The sequence below is a fragment of the Acanthaster planci genome, linkage group LG11 (genome assembly GCF_054643075.1).
Source record: "Acanthaster planci isolate LZ-2023a linkage group LG11, COTS_SCS, whole genome shotgun sequence".
NCBI classification, from domain to species: Eukaryota; Metazoa; Echinodermata; class Asteroidea; order Valvatida; family Acanthasteridae; genus Acanthaster; species Acanthaster planci.
In genome coordinates this window covers 3,262,303-3,279,700 of record NC_141787.1, presented here as the reverse complement: position 1 = coordinate 3,279,700, position 17,398 = coordinate 3,262,303, and the positions used below count along the sequence as shown (strand labels likewise).

The window sequence follows — 17,398 nt, the reverse complement described above, 5'->3', positions numbered from 1 at the left end:
CACATCGGACCAAACCCTGTGAACAACCAACAGTTATTCGGATCTTTTTTGTGACGCTGCCGTTCTCGCACACACCAGAACGGCTCATTAACATAACAATGCCCTCTTGGCTACTCAGGCATGCAAACAGTGTGGAACGCTTTCCAAGGCGCCCTTTGGAATGGGGGGTGAACGGGGTTGTTTGCGGAACGGGGGGGGGGGGGAACGCCTGCGAACGTGTGCAAACGGTACTTGTATTTTTGATGCACAGTCAATCAGATTAGGAAAATTGCCGAAGACTGGCTGCGAAACAAAAAACATGTTTGAAACCTATTGAGAATATAAAATATTCAAAAATCAAGAAAATCTGAAGGTGACGTCATCATGACATCATAAAATTGGTGTTTTTTGGTATCAGAGTTTTTGTTGGCTGTAACTCTGATGACGATTGAAGATCTCCAAATTACCAAAATGATGCCCTGAAAACAAAATCAATGGGCTAAAAACACATGCAGAAAACCTGCTTCTTTAAAACTGTGTCACGTGATTTGTGTTTAAACTGAAAACATTTTCTAAAATATAACTTGATATTTTTACTCAAGGCTGTTTTTGTAATCAAAAGAAAGGGAAACTTTAGTCTGATTTCTCTTTCTTTCACGTAGTAATTCTTGGTGGAAGTTGAGGACTACTCGCTCATTGAGCTCGATAATAGTGTGTAGTAGAAAATGTGTATAAAACCTATGGGGAAAATTACACATTCAAAAATCAAAGAATTAGGTATCTTGGTATCATTATTGTATAACGGTCTTTGTTTGCTGTAATTTTGATGATTATTGAAGATGGCTAGGTTACGAAAACGGTGGCTTGAAAAAATGTACAAAAACCAATAGGCTCAAAATCCCATTGCAGAAAAACTGCACCTCCAAATTCAAGTCATGTGATTTGCGTTTAAACTAAACATTTTTTATGAAATATTACTTGATATTCTGACTCCTGGGTGTATTTCAAATCAAATGAAGATGAAAAAAATTCCATTTCTCTTTCCTTCTCATAGTAATCTTCAGCTGAAGTTAATAACTACTCACTCATCAAAAGCGATAAACGTGTGTAAATACAAAAACGTGTACAAAATGTAAGGAGAAAAACTGCAGCTCTAACCTCATGTCAAGTGACCCTTAATTATGGCGTTATGACGATCTTGTTCTGGGACCCAATCTCCGTGGTGGACTACGAGTGTACACAAATATAAAATCAAATGGATTGACCAGAGATTCTAAATCTGGGTGTTGAAAAATGTGTACAAAAATAAAATACAGTAAAATCTCAATAAGTCGAAGCTCAGGGGAATGGACGAAAAGTTTGAGTTATCCGACGTTCGAGTTATCGAAAGTTACACGCTTCAGTGCACATGTAACCTTATTGGCTTAAGGCAGTTGGCCTGGAAGCTGCGTCGAACACGAAGTGGATTTTAGGCTATCCCTACTGTGCCCGTTTTCCTCAACATCATCATTAAACATGTTTTTATGTAGTACATTAATAAACAATAAATCAATGAAGTTATGTACCGGTACCCGTATCTACGTCTTGAAAATTTATTCATTTGCTTTGCTTGATCGGGCTGTTACCACATAATGCAGCGCGGGCCAGTCGGTCAGGGTTTCCGTGCTGGGTCACGTGAAACATGTACAAAGTGCTTGAGGGCGCATCATTTGTGCCTGATTTATTTTCCGGTTGCAGTTGATGCCCACCCAGTGCATGTCGACGTGACAATGCCAGCCTGTGTACATGCTCAGCTCATCAAAGAAAAGCCGTGCGCGTGACAGTAATGACTCATAATGAAGGCAAGTGTTTTTTCATCAATTTTTATTCATCATTCCTCAGTGTGTTTTTTTAATTGGCCTGCCAAAACTTTGAGATAAGCAGCTTTAGTGGTATTGACGTTTCAGATAACGGATAGTTTATTTTACGTAAAGGCCTATTCTTTTGTTGGGAATACAGAAAGACGTCGAGGTAAATGGAGTTTCTACTTTTCTACTTCCACTTATCGAGATTTTACTGTATTCAAAAATCAATTCAAAATAAGGTGATGATGTCATCATGACATCATCCATTTTATACAAATCTTGCATCAGGGTCTTTGTTGGCAAACTTTGTTGGCTCAAAAACGTGTACAAAGTCAATGGGCTATAAACTTGTTTGCAGAAACACTGCTCCTTTTAGTCGATGTTGCATGATTTTTGCTGAAACTGAACAATGTTTATGGCATATTACTTAATATTCTGACTCTTAAGTATATTTCAAACCAAATAAAAGAGTGCAAAGCTACAACTTTGATAACAATTGAACATCACCAAGTACCCAAAATCGTGCCTCGAAAATGTTCACAAAGTCAATGGGGCTGAGATAAATAAATCAATAATAAATCAATTGACGACATCATCATGACGTCATAAATTTGGACATATTTTTGGATCAGGGTCTTTGTTGACTGTAATTTTGATTACAATTGAAGATTGCCAAATCACCAAAATGGTGTCATGAAAACATGTACAAAGTGAACGGGCTGAAATAAATATTAAAATCAATAATAAATCACTTGATGACGTCATTGTTCTATGCACATATTTAGGAAAGGGTCCTTCATTGATGTAAGTTTGATGAAGATCTAAAGTTGCTAAGGGACTAAAGTTGGTGGTGGAAGAAACGTGTACAAAACAAAGAGGATTTGGGGCAAAAGAGGAAAAAGAGGGGGGGGAAAACGAACAAAAAAAATCCCTTTGTCACAAAATTGCAAAAAAGCCCCCCCAAAAAAAGCAACCAGAACAGAAGCAATGCCATTTTTGCAATTTGCGAAAAAGCCAATAATTTTCAAAACCTGAAGTAGGGAAAGTATTAGTCTTATGACTGTACACAGTCTTCTTCCTACTATCCGGACCCAAATTGACAGCGTTGAGTTCTGATGCCAGGAACTAGGCAACAAGTGAGTACAGGTATTTGTACCAAGTAAATGTACAAGAACATTCTTCTATTGGAGAAAAGCCAGAGGATTACAAGAAAGCAGTCAGTGGTTCAATGTACCAGAAGAATTCGAAAACATACCATACAGTTTTCAAGCATGTAGTTATTGGCCACATGAACAATAAAAGATTAAGACGATTCGATTTGAATTAAACATCTCTACAATGGTAACGATGTTACCCTGGTGATTGTGTTCCGTTTGTCTGTTTATTGCGAGCAGTACTTTAGAATGTGTGGGAGGAGCACATCGGTAAAGGAGGGAGAACATGATCATATCCCCATGACACAAATGGTAACTTAGTCTAAGGCCGAGGGTCTTGTCTAAGAGCCTAGCATTAAAAATTGGTAGGAGTCCAGTGATACCGTACAATACTGGTGGGTACATGTACATGCGCCAAAATCCCTACAATCACGATAACGATAAGATGAACATGTAAACAAGGTTTGACTGGAAATGGAAGCTGCCATGGTTGAAGCTTACCTACATGTACTTCTGTCATGACTGTAAATGATAGATTAGTTGCTGAAGAATACAGCGGCTATCCTCATAGGTGGAAAATGGTGGACAGATGAGAGGAAAAAGGGTGTCTCCAACTTAGTCCAAGGAGTTCCGGCATGTCCGGAACAGTAATGAGTGAAACTGAGAACGAGATTGTGAACGGGTGTGAATATCGTACCAAAGACCTGTGCAGTAGTACTGCTGGGATGGGTAAACATGGCATGACAGTCGTCACAATGACGTTGAGAAGTAGTCCCACGATTTGGAGGGACAGTTACGTAATGGGCTTTTGCAAAGTGTGAAGGAATCCACTGGAATAAACGGGGATAGTTCTCGGGAAACACTGTTGAAATATCTGGATGCTAGTACCCGACGGGCAAAGGTCATTTGGAGAGTAAGTTCAAGCACTTAGATGAGAACAAGGTTGAAGCTGTTGCATTTGATCTGTACCTGCAACAAAAAAGGCTGCTGTGACCGGGTGGGGCTCGCTGGTCATTCGGTACGATTGCATTGAGTGCCGGGTCCCGCCCTCCAGCATGTACATGGACGTTGAATTCCGCTGTTTCCATGTGCTCACATCTGGCTGCCGGAGGAGTGCGGGATTTGCCGGTAGCGCTGGTCGAGACCCGTCACAAGCTTGGCCCTGGAGAATTTCTAACCATTGAACCCAGCATATTAAACTCTGTTGACATGGTGGAAATCACGCTTGGAGGGCCGATCAGGCCGGAGGGACTGGGAGATTTCCCTGGAACGTGGCTTAAATTCACAGTTCTCTGTTGAATTCAGCAAGATTGCGTATGATCATGAAGCTCCATTGTGCATGCGTCACGGAAAACACTAGGACGAGTCTTAGTGCTACACGGCCTTAATGGGGGGGACATACAGTGGGTGTGGAAGGTGTGGCTTGGGTGACTTTTTCAGTGAGGTTTGACACGCATGCGCGCTGATATGCAAATGTAGGTAAACAGAGGTGAGGTGTTTTCTGTAATGGAATTCACAAACCTACTTGATAATCTGGATCCTTGAATTGTCTGAGTACCACATGAAGCTAAGTAGCTGTATGCATACTTGCTGGACCAGCACGGCATATCTACATGTAACTATTTTAAACACAATTTGGAAAGTAAGTTTCCATGTGCTTGCCTGATTGGCTAATGTTTCTGTTTTATTATCCCAATTTTTTCCTGTTTGGTGAATGCTCCTTTGCATTTTTTCATTTCCATTTAAATTCCTACAAAATCCCAAATCTAAATTCCCAAAGCACTAATTTTTTTAAATTATTTTTATAGTTTTTATTAGTTTCACAATGGAGGTCACTCAGTGTAGGGACACAGCTGTAAAAGAATTTCAAAATAATGAAATACAAATCTCAACTAAGGGCACAGTTTCTAATACACACTATCTGCCCCGGGATAAGATGAAACATGGTCTGTTTTGCCCATTTTATGCCAATAGGTTCTCATATACAATATAAAAACTACAGTATACAGGACAAACCATGTGTGTGCACTTCAAGTTCACCACTCTGGATAACACTTAAGCGAAACCATATAACATATTACCCTCCACTGGTATTTTCCAAAGACCCCTTATTGTACAAGATACATGTATCTCAACTAAGATGACAGCAATCAATAAGCCTCCACCGTCATTACTGAAGCTCTCAATGAGGCCAGGCATATGAACATCACCACTGACATTGTCCATTCGATACAAAGAACGCCTCAATATCAAAGTTACAAGGCAGTGTTTCAATATATCGGGGGAGGGTCCATTTGACCCTAGGTTCCATTTTATCTGACTCTTTCCTACATGAACTTGTAAATGTACAGGTAAGTAAAATTCGAATTTCTTATTTTCAGCAAGATGATCACCTACACCTCACATTCACCAGCGCCTCTCATAAAATGATATACATCAGCCAAGCATAGCATGCAAACAGGAAGGTAAATAAATGATCTGATCCGGCAATTTGACAAAAGGTGGATCAGATGCCCCAATTGGTGGATCAAGTGGGAACAGGCTGATATATGCACATGTAACAGACATCTTGATTGTACTTGACAAAAGACTGCTATAGTTTTCCGTTGCCTGCCTGTAAATTCTCTTTACACCTTATTGACTACAGCAATTGCCATGTGTTGATACCACAATGCATCTAAAATCCCACATCATGACAATGGGGTTTAATATTTAATTTTTATAAATCCCACGGCGACCCACTGAAAATGACATACTGTTGCAACCCATTTTGGTGAGTCCCTGAAATGATGGCTTGTTTTTCTCAACGGGCAACAAACAATATGTCAGCACATGCTACATTAGATATTACACAAGGTGCTACACAGAATTCAAAATCTGGCACATGCAGTATGCAATTAATTGTGGTGTTCGAAGTGACTTCAGTTCCCTGTTGAGCAATAAAAACTGTAGTCATACATAAGTCACTTTACTGTGTAGCAATCTTTTTTTTTTCTGTGTACAGTATATTTTAATAAAATCCTAAGCATTACTTTCCAACATACTTTTGAAAACAAACTAAAAAAAGCATGATGTTGACTGGCCAAGCAATTTTTTCAATCAAAAAGCACTTATGACTTTGGTGTCTCTGTTAAGATGGTGTATTTATTTATCTCAATTGCTGTAGTTTCAAATAATTCGTGCAAGTGGCATATTTTGTTTTTTAAATAGATACTGGTAATATCTAAATAAATAAAAGCAATACAGGGTTTTCAAATTTTGACATCATGTCACGTTATTGGACCCCTTATTAACGGAATGACTCATGCACAATTATTTTAGCCATAATGTCAAAGCACTTGGCTTCACAGATACTTTCAGTTACATAACACTGTAATGCTGACATGTTTCCTCAAACTTATTTTTTTCCTAAAATACCTGATACCTTTTAAATACAGAAATGACTTACCTGCAACCAGCTACACCAAAATCATAGTAGTTGGGCAGACACTGGTTGCACTTGTCACCACCTACTCCGATCTTGCAGGAGCATTGTCCCTGGCTGTTGCACTGAAGATTCAAGGAACCTATAAATGTATCATTTGATATGCAGAATTGATATACACACATGAACATGAGGGGATAATTTAACTGAACTTTCATATCATAACCTCAATGAGAAGTTTAACATTGAATTGAAAGGCCATACAATGTACATGCAGAAATATTACCAAAACTGAAGTTTTTCAATAACCCCAACTACTTCAACATAATAAAAATTCTTCCCCCACATAAGTGTGGGTTGGGTTTCCTAGTGATATTTACCCCATCCAGCCTACATATGCAAATTTCCCATGTGCCTATTACAATTCACTGAAAAGACTTGATTATGCATTCTGCCCCCTGACCCACCACAATGCAATGCGGTCCTGCCACCATGTTGATCCTTCTTTTCGAAGTTCCCCAGAGCCAAAGTGGGGAAGGATGGGCGGGAGCGGCTGGACAGGGTAAGTATCACTAGGAGACCCGACCCCAAACACTTAAGTGGGGGAGGAGTCTCCTGCATTCCCCCGTCCAGCCTACTCTGTCACGGCAGAGTAGCACCATATCCTGGAGGAGGGTCGGCGACGGGAGAGTAATTACAAGAGAACATAGGCGGGCGCTACTCAAGCGAACACTCACTATTCTAGAGCAGAGGAATAGCATCTACGATGAGGAATTCTTTGTTCAGTGAGTGACAGCACTGGATGCTGTCCCAATTGCTGAGCGTAGGGTTGCTGCACCGTGAGTCGTCTCACTCCGCAGGACATCCTTCAGGTAGCACTCGGTGCAGGTGGAAGGAGATTTCCAACAAGCAGCCTGGCAAATGTCCACCAAGGACCAACACCTCTGAAGAATGACCAGAACGCAGAGGTGGCCCAAGCATCATGGGTTCTGATGTGAGATCAAGTTGTCTCGCCATGTCAAGTCCGCCACTCTTGATTTGCAAAGATGAGGGCCAAGACCTTCCAACGAACTATGGTGTCCTTCGCCACTGGATGAAAGGGTTTTGTGGTGGTGATGAAAAGTCTGGAACCAGTCTCACGGCGATGCTTGGTCCTTGCGAGATACCATTTGAGGGTATGAACCGGGCACCATTTCTTGTCGGAGCTATCTGCCAAAAGAGAGGTTATGTCAGGGACAAAAATTCCGGAGGCTGGAAGACAGGCGTCTGGGTTCTTTGTCAGGAATTCGATGGCTGGGACAAGACAAACTCCATGCAGCTCCCAGCGTATGTGACCTTCAGCAGTTGACAGCGCATGCAGTTCACTATCGTGTCTGGAGGTAACGACCGCCAGGAGCCAGCTTGATGCTAAGATGGAGATCAGATACACCGGACAACGGTTCGAAGGGGGGACCGGCGAGAATGCGGAAGACGTTGCCAAGGTCCCAACAAAGAACAAGGCGTTTGAACGTGAGGATGCTTGTACACGTACATGTATCACAGCCCTACAAGTTGGGAATTAAAAATCAGCTGGTCTTCCGTGTCCGCACTGAACTTTATTTTCCGAAGATTTTTATTGGCAGATCAGAAAATGCAAATGCTGCTTGTGCTAGCCTTGTGCTCTCTTAGGGTCTTTTTTGTCCTTTATATACAACATGTACAAGTATTGTGTGAAAATCTATCTAACAGAAGCCAGGAATGTGTGTTATAAACTATAAAATGATTCCATAAATCTGTATCTGTTTGACATCCACGGCAATCAACGATCTTTTTTATTGTTTTCACAATCGTTCCAACCACACACAAAAAAAAGCAAAAACCCAATATTCACTTGTCACTGCTTGTATTTCAGTTTTTCCGGAATATAAAAATTAGGACAACGTGGTTGATCAAAAAGATCTGTCGGTTATGATTAATCAAACACCTTTTGATGTGTTTAGAATAATAAACTTCACTGTCATAGGACAACATGTTTAATGTGCATGTGAAATTTTTAAAAGCAAATACATGTGAAAGCATGGATCCAGGGATTTTTAAAAGACTTTCAATCGCCATGGATGACGACGAAGTCAACAGTAACTAACCTGCACGCACATGTAGGCTTGGATGTACCTGCAAGAATGTGAAGGCTCATCGACTAAAGCCCCCATCCATGTAAGTAGTCTTTCTAACACAAATTGTGTCACGGAGAGACTTTTTTTGTTTAATTTTTTGCCCCTCTTTTGATTTTTGACACAAGCTGCATGACACGATTGATTGGTAGTCCGAGATCACTCGTCCACTGCGGCACGGCCGCCCGCGCGCGAGATGGTTGCTGAGGAAGCATAATGTCATGAACAAGTACTGCGATTGGATAGCTGTGTCTTGCCAAATGTACGTCATGAAAGCGCGCAGTCTCATTCGCGGGCACGCTAGATCTCTTTGCAGTAATATGAATGATTCAGTGTTGGGCGATTAGTTGGACTCTTGTGATGCAAGAATAGTCATGCGAACTTATTTGGGGCGTATTTTATCGGAAATGGGATGGGAATTTTTGTTTTGGGGTTTGTGTTATGAATGTAAAATATCATGGATTTTTAATCGTGCACTATGCGTGTCATGACGACAGGAATCTGGCAATCGCGTTGTAAGCGTGTGTACGATAAGCCTTGAAATCTTGTGGAAGCACACTCGCTTGAGTACAGCAGTACAACTTCAAATTAAATTCATGAACACAGAAAACACAAACATAGACATGAGATCATTTTTTGTGAATGAACCTGCAGAAAAATTTGAGACAGCAGTGTTTTTCGACTTGCAACTACAGAGCTGCATTCGATGTAGTGGAACCTGTACATTGACTGCTTGCCGCATTTCCATCATGCCTTCATTGGCAACGGTTTGGCCCGACGGGAACCAGTGTGGTGCACCGCACACGTGTTTTCACCACCGGTGTGATGGCTCATTTGCGTAACAACACTGCAATCTCCTCCTCAGGAGCGAGGCGTTTGAGTTTGTCACATGGAGGAGAGGAGCGGACGACCATCCCCGACGGCAGGGAGCTCGTGAACTCGAGGGAGTAGCCGTGAGCAATGGCGGAGAGGACCCAGCTGTCTGCGGTGATTTCCCGCCAGAGCCCGACAAAGTTGCCCAGGTGGCAGCCGACAGGTTCGGGATCGGCGGCCACCAAAGGCAAACGGAAGTAGTCACTGACGCCTTCCCCAGGTAGGACCAGGGGCAGGCCGTGAAGAACCATGGCAGGGAGGGTATGGCGGAAAACTTCTGGGAGTTGATGTAGGAGGACCTCACTGCAGGGCCGGTGACCGAGTAGCCACCCGGAGTGGATGAATAAAGGGGCGAGCAGCCGGTGGTGCCTGGTTCGCTCGTCTTCTCGGCCGTGGTGGAGGCTGACGGTGTGGAGGTGCAGTTTCACAAAGTGTGATTTTCTTAGCAGTCTCCATACGTTTTACCTCCGACTCAAGGACTTCGGTGAACTTCCCAGCAAAGAGATCGTCCCCCAGAAGGGGGTGGCCCATAAGCCTATTCTTGACGGACCCATAGGGGATATCCATGGCATTCACCGCATTGGATCTGTGGGTAGAAGTGGCCAGAATGAAAATGCGAGAGAACTGTTCGAAGATTGAATTAAGTCCCTGATCAAGGCCTCGTAAAGCTAGGACCGCAAAGTCTGGAGAGACCGGAGAGTCTTCTTCATAGGTCCGGGCAATATACTCCGATAGAAGAAGAAAGGCCGAACATCGGAGGCCAAAGTGGGACGCCATATCAACGCGACGGAGGGACAAGTCAGGGGTAGCTTTGTCCTTATCCCGGAGGGTTTTCGCCTTGCTAGACTTAAACAAGATCTTGTCTCTGGCAGCGTCAGGAATATGTTGGGTTGAAAGGAAGACAGAGACATCCTCCTGAGGAAACCAGTGATAAGATGAAGCTCTGGGCAGGAATGCGTGCCAGCATTTATCTCCGCGAAGACGGTCTCAGCTGACTCAACGTGTGAAGGGTGGTGCTTGAATGAAGCACATTCATGTTCTGTCGGCATAGGATCTGATGACGGGAGCCGCTTCTTGGACTTCATCGAAGCAGGGGGGACTGGAGGCCGGCATGGGCAGAGGAAGGGCCGGACAAGGATCCCCGGAAAGGTCGGTCGTCTCTTGCGAAGAACGTTCGAGATCAAGATCAGTAGGCTCATGACCGGAATCCACTTGTGGTTTGGAGCTGGGGATGAGCTGTGGCGGAGGGAAACACTGGCGACGTAACAGTCCAGAAGGGGCACCATCGTCCGAGGCAACGGGAGGCTGGAGAGCATGCAGGGTTGTAGGCTCGCCCGTGACTGAAGCGGTGGAGCGTGGTGATTCCGCTGTGGAACCCACTGTCCACCTGGAGGGAGTTGACTGGCCCGACTTCTGAGCGGATATCACCCGAGTGAGCAGGGGCTGGTGAAAGGCCCGGGGCAGACGGCGGACCATTGCCCCACAGGCCCCACTGAACCATCGGTTGGTAGGGCCGTCCAGGGAAGCGGTAGTTAGGAATGCCCGGAACCTGCAGCATAAAAGGAAGGGATGGCTCATTACTCCCAACAATAGTGATCAAAGGCATTGATGCGGAAAATCCACTCATTCCGATGAGTCGATGTAGCCTTGGGGCCCCACCACCTCAGGCCCCTGGACTGTTTGGCCGCACTGCGGCCAGCGGTCGCGGCGCCGGGAGTGGGCATAGAAGACAACGGCAGAAGACCAGCAGGCTTGGCTTGGTGGTGGGTAGGTGGGTGGTAGTCATCAGTGATCAAGGGCTTTATTATGGAACCGCATCCTCAATCCTGGTAGTGGTCATCAGAGATCACAGGCTTCATGGTACTCCGGTCCACCTGATTTATAGAGGCTGTTTTGATCTAGGAATCATGGTACTCCGGTTCTCTCTAGTCAAGGAGGGTATTGATCATGTTTCGCAGTACTCCGGTCCGCCTGATTGTGACGATCCAGGCTCGGGGTGCTTCAGCCCCGGCCTACTCGGGTCTCTCCTCGTCGAGGCTGCTAATCGGAAAACGCAGAACTGCACCACAGGGGAGTGGGGCGGCTCAGTAAGCCCCGCTCCGTGGCCAGACCTGAACTGCGTTGGGCCGTCATTGTTCGAACGCACCCACCACATAGTGAGCAAAGGGCCCTCCAACCCTTTAACGGCAATACCCACATAACACATCATGGTAGGTCACAACCCAACCTATATATGATGCACAGAAAAGAAAAGGGAGGCAGAAAAGAACCACAAGAACACATAGCATGCGAGAAACGAAATAAGCAAATAAGCATTCTTACCAATAGACAGGAAAACACTCTTTATTTCGTAACAGGAATCAAGTCAATTCAATAGCATGAAAGGTACGGAACTTGAGAATTCAAGGAGTCATAAAAGACATCCGTAAACTATAGGCGCTGAGAAAAGAAGGACAAACATGGCAGCGGGACCGCATTGCATTTTGGTCGGTCAGGGGGCAGCATGCATAATCAAATCTTTTCAGCAAATTGTAATAGGCACATGGGAAATTTGCATATGTAGGCTGGACAGGGGTATGTGTATGCAGGAGACCAATGAAACTACTATGCAATACAATACAATTTGGAAGATTTACAAGTGGGACTGCACACGATAGCAACAATTTCCCCACTTCTTACGTAGTTTACCGCCCTAAATTTAGTACAGAAAATGTATAGTGTAAATGCGCAAGTATAGTTTACAGCAGTATGATAGATTTGAGGGTATTACTGAGTTTCCTGGTATTAGACTTTCCCAATAATATGAGCTGTGGCACATATGGGTGATGGCATTAGTCCACAACCTGCAAACACAGGAACACAATTTGTTCATACTCTCATTGTGAACAATATAAAGTTTTTTTGAAAATTCTTTAAGGTCAGAGGCCTTACACTTCCTAACATTAATATTGTGCAAAAGAAAAAAAGATGTATATAGAAAAAAATTATTTCAACAGATCTCTGCATACCTTAAAAAAGTGCCTTTGATTGTGTCAATGCACTTCTGCACTTCCACTTTTCCTGACATAAGTTACCATAAAATATTTTAAAACACCACATGGTGACTACTGTAAAAGGACTAACAGCCATTTATCCCTCAGCAAATGCAAATGTACCCAATGAAACAACAATAATAATAATTGCACTCCCTCCAGAATCAATCTATTCAAGAGCACATTACATATCTAACAACTTAGGCTCGATATCAAAAGATTTTAATTAATGCATTTTTTCCAAGTCACCTGTCCACCCTCTACAAGCGGCGCACCCAGACCAGTCCCTAGCTCATTAAATATCCCTATCGTGCATTCGCAATTGTTAGGTTAATGAGCAGCATGAATAGGGAAATGAATAGGGAATGAAATGAAGTGAGTCCCAAGTTCCAAGCAGGGGATGTTGGGAGGGAACCTAGAAAAGTGTCTGTCTTTGAAATTTAATCAGATCAAAAGTTCAGATTGAATTTCACGGTCTGAGTAGATTCATTTTCCTACATCCAGATCTGAAATTTATTCAGTCTGCCTTCAGCTCAAATAGACCTCAAATTCCAGTGAAATTGTCAGTGTGCTGTGAGCAGGAGATACATGTACATGTACTACATAAACATTACTGTTGTTTTAAACAATCTGAATTATTATAATGACATTTGTTATCTGAACTTTCTGCAATAACTCACCAACTGGATCACAATTGCATGGTTGGCAAACAGCATCAGAGGAAGTTTGAAAGTAGTTGTCACGGCAACGCTCACAGTTTGGACCATCTGTGTTCCCCTCACAATCCTGGCAATGACCCCCATGCCCAGTACGGTCATAAAGTTCTCGGTCAAAGTAGCAGCGGTTGGACCGACCGTTGCAGTCACAAGCTGTTATTGAAATATACAAAAAAAGTTCCTCAAAATCAGAACATACACTACATCTCACATTCAGTATAATATAGCCCGTGTGTTTGTAGGCAAAGAGAGGCAATCTGATTTCCAATCCGAGGCAAATTTGACATTTTTCCTGAAAGCTATCAATATGTAATTCTGTCATTTAACATCTGAAACTGTGGGGCCTCCCCAGTCATGCCTGTAGTGATGCAATATTTGAATTTTCTGTAGTTGTCTTGTACAGAATGGACTGTATTTGTCTTGTACTGAAACTGTCCTTCACAAAATCAATTTCTGATGTTGTTTTTGGAATGAGAGAAAAATCCTTTTCTGCAAACCAAAATTCTGTTATTTACTAGTGTTATTATGGTAAAAGTAAACCGAAATTGGCTTACTTAAAACACAAACTAATGCTGTTAACAAAAATGGTGTTCGTAGCGAAAATATATTAGGGGGCACCCTCGTAGAGAGGCCACAAATATGTCTGCCGAGCTCATTAATAAAAGTTCTATACTTAAGATACTCTACATTAGGGAGTCCTGAGAGCCATGGAATTGGGGAATTGAAGAAATACGGCACTAAACCTCTGGCCTGGACTTAGGGTTTCCAATTCTGAGCAATTCTAATGCAATCCAGTTTGAAAGGGGCACTATTTAGAAGTTTTGCAGAAGGATGCTTTTTCGAAATATCCTTGATTTTAGGGGTGGTCTGCTTGAGTGAGAACTTCTCAAAAAGTCATTGGTCAACCAACAAAAAATTGAAAATGTATTTTTAAAAGAATTTTGAAGTATAGGGATTTATCACTGGTGTCTACGGGTATTTACTTACTGGGGTGCACTCATAAGACTTCACTGTTCCCCACACCACATTTCATATACACAAACTAACATACAAGTAGTACCAGCACGGCTGTGCAACCTCGTACCCAAGGTCACTCCAATACAATGCAGCGGAAATGACACCCGAACCATGGGAAAGATCATGGTAATGTACTCCATGGGGCACATTTAATACTCATGTACCAAGGCAAACATCTCATCTCTCTTTTTTGTTAAATGACAACTCCGGTACCAGACCTCTCAGGACCACACAAATTCTCATCCATTAAAAGAGTAAGAGATTATTGATTAAAAATAACTTCAATTAGGCCAATATTTCCAAGTTATGTGTATAAATGCAGAGCAGTGCTCTGACCGAACTGTCCACAGAACACCAGATCTTGGGCTCGACCACGCATGACACACAATTTTCGGTCTGCGTTCAGTTTCTGTCGGATTCACCACTCATCATTTTTTACCAGTTACAAAGCATTTGAAAGCCCTTTCGTGTTGTCTGTAATATTTTCTGAAAGAATATGAGTGCTCTCACTTCTGGCATGTGTTGAGTGAAAAACTGGTTGAGCAGTTCAAAACTTGCATACAAGAGAAGAATTTTACCTTCAAATTTTCCTTGAAATTTGCCATCATTTCACAATAAACATTTCGTAATGAAATTTATGCTTAGTCTCTAATGTAATGAGGGTTCAGGCCAAAAAAGTTTCAGTTTCTGGTCAGTGTAGGTGTGTCGCTGTAGACCTTAAAGTCAGCCAAATAAAAATGTTTTATTTGACATAAAAAGGTGTCCAAAAGCTGCCAAACTTGCTTAATCGACTAGAATCCTACTAGTGCATAATTTTATGTGTTTTTGATGGGGTACAGTTGAATAATATGTAAAGTAAAGGAGTCCCTCTAGTTCCCCATACATTTAGTCAGGCACTCTTTTTGAGATGACAACATTTCTGTATTATACATCTGCATCTGGGAACCAGACAAATGAGGTGTCTTATGTTCTGTGTATATGTACAAGTTGAAAGTGCTTTTAAACAGTAAAAAGTGAGGGGGCAGTTTATTTGAGTGTTGGTTGCAGCTGGCATTACATGTGCATGCACTTGTGATGGACATTGCGTGTTATATGTAGATCATTTCCCCCCCAAAAAGTGAGGGTAAAAAAAAAAATGCAGCGTCGCTGCACCACTTTTGGAGCCAGGTCCTGACCAGAAACCAAAGACTTTTTCCCAATAAACATATTGTCATATAGTAGTGGAAACTGTAGGAACTTTTAAAGTTTATTTGTGCATACTGCAGATTGCTTTACTTTCCCTGTGAGGTACACAGGATGGGCGAAGCATATACATGTTGCACTCTGAGTGGTAGGCTCCTTGGTTTGAGCATGATCAATGCGAGTGCGTAAAGTGGGTGGAGCGTGCTTTGGAGTTCTTTCAAGTGTCAGCAAAGCCGTCAAGATGTGAGTCAGCACAGTATCTGAATGTCATTTAAATTATGCAAATGTCATGAAAAATTACTATAAAACACTAGTTTTTCACCCATACTGAGACAGTTGCCAGGAACAAATAAATTATCAGTTAATCATGCCAACAATGGCACAATGTATCAAAGAATGCAGTGAACTACACTTAGAAGAAGCAGGAGGAGTATGGAAACACAAAGCTGCAGCCAGGTAGAGGCAGGAAACAGCTTTCTAAAGCGAGGGATGATGCTGTCTCATCCACTCCAGTCGATAAATCGATGATTGATCTCCAACGACTTTCAGAAGGTGTGGGAAAGTTCAGCAACTGTGAGATGTTCCTCAAGGACAGTCTGTAACAGACTCCTGGAAGCTGGCTGGCCAAGAAGAAGCCCTTCATCAATGAGAAGCAGAGGAAGAGCAGGCTACAATTTGCCAAAGCACACAAGAATTGGACAGTTGATGACTGGGCTAAAGTTATCTTCAGCAATGAGTCTACATTTCCAGTTGTTTCCAACTCTTGGCCATGTGATGGTCAGAGGAAGGTCTGGGGAAGCCTACAAGCCTGAATGTTTAATTCCTCCGGTGAAATTTGGTGATGGTTCTGTGATGATATGGCACTGCTTCTATAAGACTGTAACTGCACAAATGCAATTATGGGAAAGATGGATGTACCAGGCCACCTACAACCAAGTTCTGGGGGAAAGTCTACTGCCATGAGCCCAGTGCCTGTTTCCCAACTCTAATGATCAGGTTTTTCAGCAAGACAATGCCTCTTGCCACACAGCAAAGTCAGTTAAGGCATGGATGACAGATCATTACATCCAGATCATTACCTGGCCTGCTCAGTCACTGGACGTAAACCCAATTAAAAACTTGTGATACAGCACAAACAAAAAATGAAAGACCACAACAAGCCATCAAACAAAGCAGAGCTGTTTAAATTTTTGCGTCAGGAGTGGGCAGCAGTGACAATGATAGAATGTCAGAGGCTAGTAGAGAGCACACTGAGCGCATCATTGCTGTCATCAAGAGCAAAGGCCATGCCACCAAATACTGATATCTGACAGACCATTACAAGTCCAGACACTGTTAACTTTGGTAATAAGAATTAATAGGGGTGTAACGCTACCACTTTTTTCATGATATGATACGTATCGCGATACTTGGGTAGTGATATGTTATGCATCACGATACTTATCGTAAAAACAAAGAAACCAACAAGACAAAAGCCAATTTAAAACAATTCACTAGGTAACTTACCAATGATAACTTACTAACTTATAGGTGATGAGGACAAGACGCTTCTGCAAGGTGAGTCAGAAAATTAAACACAAAACTGCATTTATTTCTCCAAGTGTTTCTGGTTTATAAACATTAGCCAAACAAGGTAATAGCTATGCTTCCTAATACATTAAAAAAAATAAGTTGGGTGGGTGGGTTGGCTTGGGCGGTATTTCAGTATTACCGAATACCACGTTTTTTAAAAAATACCAAACAATACTGACTAACAATTCATGAATAACGGCTAATTTCGAATTGAATTTCAATACCTCGGTATTCTGGCTAATTTGTTCAGAATGTTCCCACAACCATCTGAAGATGAAAGCAGACAATTATATCCACAGCAGTGACTGCATACTTTGTGGTTTCAGTCACTCAGCATCGTGTTTGTATTGTCTCTTTTTATGTAAGATGTAACATGATACTTCAGCATGCAGCCATCAACCCACCCATCACAAGATTTTCTTTTTCTATCCCCCGCTGTGAATTTGTGGTTTTGG

The 17,398-nt window shown here is 42.4% G+C and overlaps 1 protein-coding gene across 2 annotated transcripts in view; it reads right to left on the bottom strand.

Annotated features, from left to right (window-relative positions):
• lamc1 (laminin subunit gamma 1) overlaps positions 1-17,398 on the bottom strand; it is a 208,890-nt gene that overhangs the window by 109,647 nt on the left and 81,845 nt on the right. For both annotated transcript variants that reach the window (XM_022250063.2, XM_087143196.1), the window contains 2 exons: positions 13,137-13,325; positions 6,426-6,543 (listed from right to left, as the gene is read on the bottom strand). In XM_022250063.2, the coding sequence (XP_022105755.2) occupies positions 6,426-6,543; positions 13,137-13,325 (307 nt within the window). The remainder of the gene's footprint in view (positions 1-6,425; positions 6,544-13,136; positions 13,326-17,398) is intronic.